Genomic DNA, 4,515 nt, shown 5'->3' with positions numbered 1-4,515 from the left:
AACACTATTTGCAGACAAACTCCACTTTGATTGAATCTCAAGTAGCTTCTAGTTCTCAGCTTAGCAACACCTACCAAGACACGGATAATCAACTGGAAGATGAGACTACTGAGAGTGCTGGTATCCAATATAACAATGTTCGGCTCGTAACTCCATGCCCACCTGTATCCCTCAGCTCTACCACCCAACCCATGGCTCCAAGTCAATTTGTTCATCCATCTTCTATTCGATCATCTCAGCTTAGCAACACCTACCAAGACACGGATAATCAACTGGAAGATGAGACTACTGAGAGTGCTGGTATCCAATATAACAATGTTCAGCTCGTAACTCCATGCCCACCTGTATCCCTCAGCTCTACCACCCAACCCATGGTTCCAAGTCAATTTGTTCATCCATCTTCTATTCGATCGTACAGGTACATCATATTATACCTATCATGTCTAATTTTGGAAGTCTGTAGAACACAAGCTGTTCTTATTGGGTTATACTCTTTTACCTAGATTCTTGGAAAATTCCATACCACATCGAATTGCAAAGGATCAGATGTCGAGAAAATTGAACTGTGGTCCTTAAACCAGCCATTCACTATCAGGTAGACCTGACAACAGGTACACCTGATCAGGTCTACCTGATAGTGCGTATGCTCATCAGGTAGACCTAACAGATGGACATTTTCAGATGTACCTGTTGGGTCTACCTGATAGGGAGTGGCTAGCCTTAGGCTGTTTGTGTATTTACCATTCTGGAAATGCTTTTCTTATGCCAGCAGGAATCAGGATATTTACATAAAATAATTTTCATCTCTTTTTTTTTTTTTTTTTTTTTTTTTTTACAGGTTGAGTGCCTCAGGATTGAACAACGAGTTTTTTGCCCGGGCCTGTTTAGAGTGGCAGGAGAGACTTTCGGAAGGAGAGTTCACACCTGAGAACCAACAGAAGTTAAGACAGGATGCAGAGAAGGAAAAGAGCCGATTAGATCCTTGGAAGGTAAAGTTTCTGTGATTCTGCTCGGACAGAATTCAAACCCACAATTTCCAAGTTGGGTCAATCCTCTGGACCACCCAGCCAGAGGGGCAAGAAAACTACTCATTGTGTACTTATTAAGTAAAGTCAATGTTGTTGCTTCTACCAGCCTAGTTAGCCTGGAGGGTAGCGTGCCTTGTGCTAGGTCCCGAGTTCGATTCCCGTCCCGATCTGGACTTTATCCCATACAGACAATGTTTGTTCTTGAAACGGCGGGCTTTCTCCTATCCTATCCTATCCTCTCTTTGATTTTGGGAACATAAGACGTCAGTAGTGACTGTTCCCTCTGTCAAACCTCTTATAAAATTATTTTTAATGAAATGGTTAACGTGTTAGACATTGGATCTGGAGGTTAGGGGTTCTAGTCCAAGTCAAGTCATAAAAATTATCCAAGTGTAATAATTGGGGAACCATATTTGTGACAAGCATACTTAACACAATCAAAAATTTCTCCTACATTACATTGAAATGGGGGTCTTTTCTGACGAAATTCCTGTGTGTGGAGTCCAGTATGTAGGACTATTTCACCCCATTCTTCTTTATTTCACTCTTCACCTTCACACATTGGTGTCTCTCTTTTTTTCACCTCTTAATAATGAAATGTTGATTTCACGTTTTTCAGCTCAAACATTTCGAACCGATCTGGGGTGAAACGAACGAGTCTCGGAATAACACAAGTACCTCGCTCGCCTCATCCAGAACTTCAAGTAGAACATCAGCTGATCACATCTCCCCCTCCCCTCTCCCTCCCCCTCCACCCCGGCTGAGAACAGTAGGAGCGGTCACCCGGGCTATCACCTCGTACCGGGAGAAGCGAGAAGTAGTGGAGAAACCCAGCCAGGGATGTGGTGCTAGCAAGCGTAGTCGACAAGGTAAGAATCCTACAGTAGGAGCGGTAACCCGGGCTATCACCTCATACCGGGAGAAGTAGTGGAGAAACCCAGCCAGGGATGTGATGCTAGCAAACATAGTCGACAAGGCAAGACTCGTAGAATGTAACAAGAGACGGGGAAAGATCACTTGTTTAATTTAAGGAAAAGAAAATGTTTGGTATTTTTGAATCATGTAGGGCCTTAGAAGGAGACTAGTAAAGAAAAAATAATACGTACATATGTACATACTTACATTGATTTGATTTTCAAAGACCTACCTAACGTAGAACGTGAAGAATGTCCCATCAAACCTGAGGAAGCGTCTTCGACCCTCAATGAAACACCAAACACACTTGCTGAAAAGCCTCAAGTCATATCTGAAACTCATGATGCATCTAACAATGAACATGAAGTCTCAGCTTCTCCCAGTAAAAGTGTTGCATCTACTAGTGAAGACAAAGGTTTCATTGGTCCTAATAATGATGTGCCTGCCAATAAAGATAAAGAACCTGATCTTGCGTGAAACATGATGTAAACAAGATGGCGCCAACATGGGTTGCGTTATGGGGATCAGGATTCGATGCGAAATCTCCCTTCCCATTTTCTAGTTTTGCGATTTCGTTTTTCTAGCATCAACGAAAAGGAAAATCGACCCATTTACCAATCTAGAAAGTGGCATTCGCGTGTGTCAAGGGAATGATCAAAAAGCTGGTTAAAAGTAGTTATGTTAAAGCCCCCTACAGGGGAAAAAAAGAAGGTAGGTATTCAGGTACAGGTACAGGTAGGTACCTAGATACTAGATACGCCATTATCGTATTGTGAAAGTACGTCCGAGTGAAGGTCATTGACCCGTAGAAAAAATCTGGATCGTTTGAAATCCGCGTAGCGCATCGTGTGAAATGTTCCTTATTTTGTAAACAAACAATGACCCGCGAATTTTCAAAAAGTTCACTTTGAAATTTTTCATAATAGGTATGAAAAGTGTGTGGTTCGCTGGTTTGGTTTTCGTTCTTCTTCTTCCTTTTCCAGATAAAGAACCCAAGGTCTCTGACCGTCTCTGTCAGTTTTTTCCAATTTGAACCTTGGGAGTATTTTACTATCTTGTTTTCCTATCAGCCAAACCAGTATTCATTTCAGTAAAAACATAGATAACAATGGCATTGGAATGTGGTATCTGTTCAAAACTGCTTGTTTGAAATTTTCTTTAGAAAATGACCTAGACGTCAAGGAAGTGATTCTGACCCTTGGATCCATTTCTCCATGCTTTTGGAAACTTGCTGATTTCTCTATCCTAAAGGTAGGTGAGACAATGAACTGTTTGAATTGGCACAAATATTGTATGATTGGCTAATTAAGTTGTTACCAAAAGTTAAACTTAAATTTCACTTGTCTTTTTTTTATATATATATATAGGTTTTCTTGAGGGAACTGCATGTAATTGCTAAGGTCCTATTGTCCCAAAATCAAAGAGAGAAGAAGGATAGAAAAGGAGAAAGATAGCTGTTCCTAGAACAAACCTTGTCTGTTTAGAATAAAATCTGCCCCGGACAGAAATTGAACCCACAGCCTAGCCCTTACAACGCAGATGTGCTACCAACCAAGCTAACTAGGCTGGCTATTTACTTGTCTTGGCTATTCACTTGTCTTTAAGCCAATGCTTGTATCCAAAATATATCTCTGATCACTCTTATGTAATTTCTGTTATTCCAGACAGCCTCAGATACAAGAGCTACTGTGTGATGTGAGACAATATGAATGAGTTAGATACAGTCCAGCTTGATGAAGATTCTAGTGAAGGAGGTAAGTCTTTGCCTCTCTGTTTCTTTATTAATTTATTTATTTTTTATTTTATTATTATTATTTTATGGGAAAGATAGATTCATTATTAACAGTATGTTTTTATTAAGGGTATTAATAGTAACAGGTAACAGTACTAACATACAAAGAAAATCTACAAAAGAATTTAAAATCACACCTGGAATTTAAAATCACACCTGTTTTTTTTTTTTTTTTTTTTTTTTTTTTTTTTTTTTTTCAATTTTTTTTTTTTTTTTTTTTTTTTTCTAATACTTACTTCAGTCAATAAATTACTCGACTTCCTTTCAGGAAAAATTCATGACATTCCTTTATTCTTGTAGTTGATGATAATTATTGTGCTTTTCGTTTCGAAATAATTGGTTTCGAAATCGATAAAAGAAAGAAAAATTCAAGGACAAGATACCGCAAAAGGGTGTGAAATCTCAGGCATCTAACCCTTGCCTATTAAAGGCAGCAATAAAATTATATAATCCGTCTGATAAGGCCCAAGTGTTTGCACTTATTGAATGTTTTTTTTTTTTATCAGGTCAGTAAAGGACTAGCCGACCCGCATTTATTTGAAGCATTTCATCAGTGGGAAAAATCGACACGCGTTTTTCAACTCACGTGACCCGGTGATATTAGTTCTCATTAATCCAATTTGAATTTCTCAACGTCATAGATGACTTATCTTTTAAAAAGCTCAAGAAGTCAAGAACTTGGGGGATAGGGCTCTTGCTCCTTGAATTGCTTGATGTAAACCAAATGATCCAAAAGGGGCATGACAATTTTACAGATCTTCTTGTTACGAAACTCCTACA

At 39.0% G+C, this 4,515-nt stretch overlaps 1 protein-coding gene across 1 annotated transcript in view; it reads left to right on the top strand.

Moving 5' to 3' along the window:
* Positions 1–3,790: 3,790 nt before the first annotated feature.
* LOC103520139 (eIF-2-alpha kinase GCN2-like) overlaps positions 3,791–4,515 on the top strand; it is a 14,504-nt gene continuing 13,779 nt past the window's right edge. The window contains exon 1 of the mRNA XM_026831375.1: positions 3,791–3,805. Within this exon, the coding sequence (XP_026687176.1) occupies positions 3,791–3,805 (15 nt within the window). The remainder of the gene's footprint in view (positions 3,806–4,515) is intronic.

This window comes from Diaphorina citri, unplaced genomic scaffold (assembly GCF_000475195.1).
Source record: "Diaphorina citri unplaced genomic scaffold, Diaci psyllid genome assembly version 1.1 scaffold3257, whole genome shotgun sequence".
Taxonomy (NCBI): domain Eukaryota; kingdom Metazoa; phylum Arthropoda; class Insecta; order Hemiptera; family Psyllidae; genus Diaphorina; species Diaphorina citri.
Note: the sequence above shows the minus strand (reverse complement) of the source record. Positions and strands in the feature narration are given on the sequence as shown.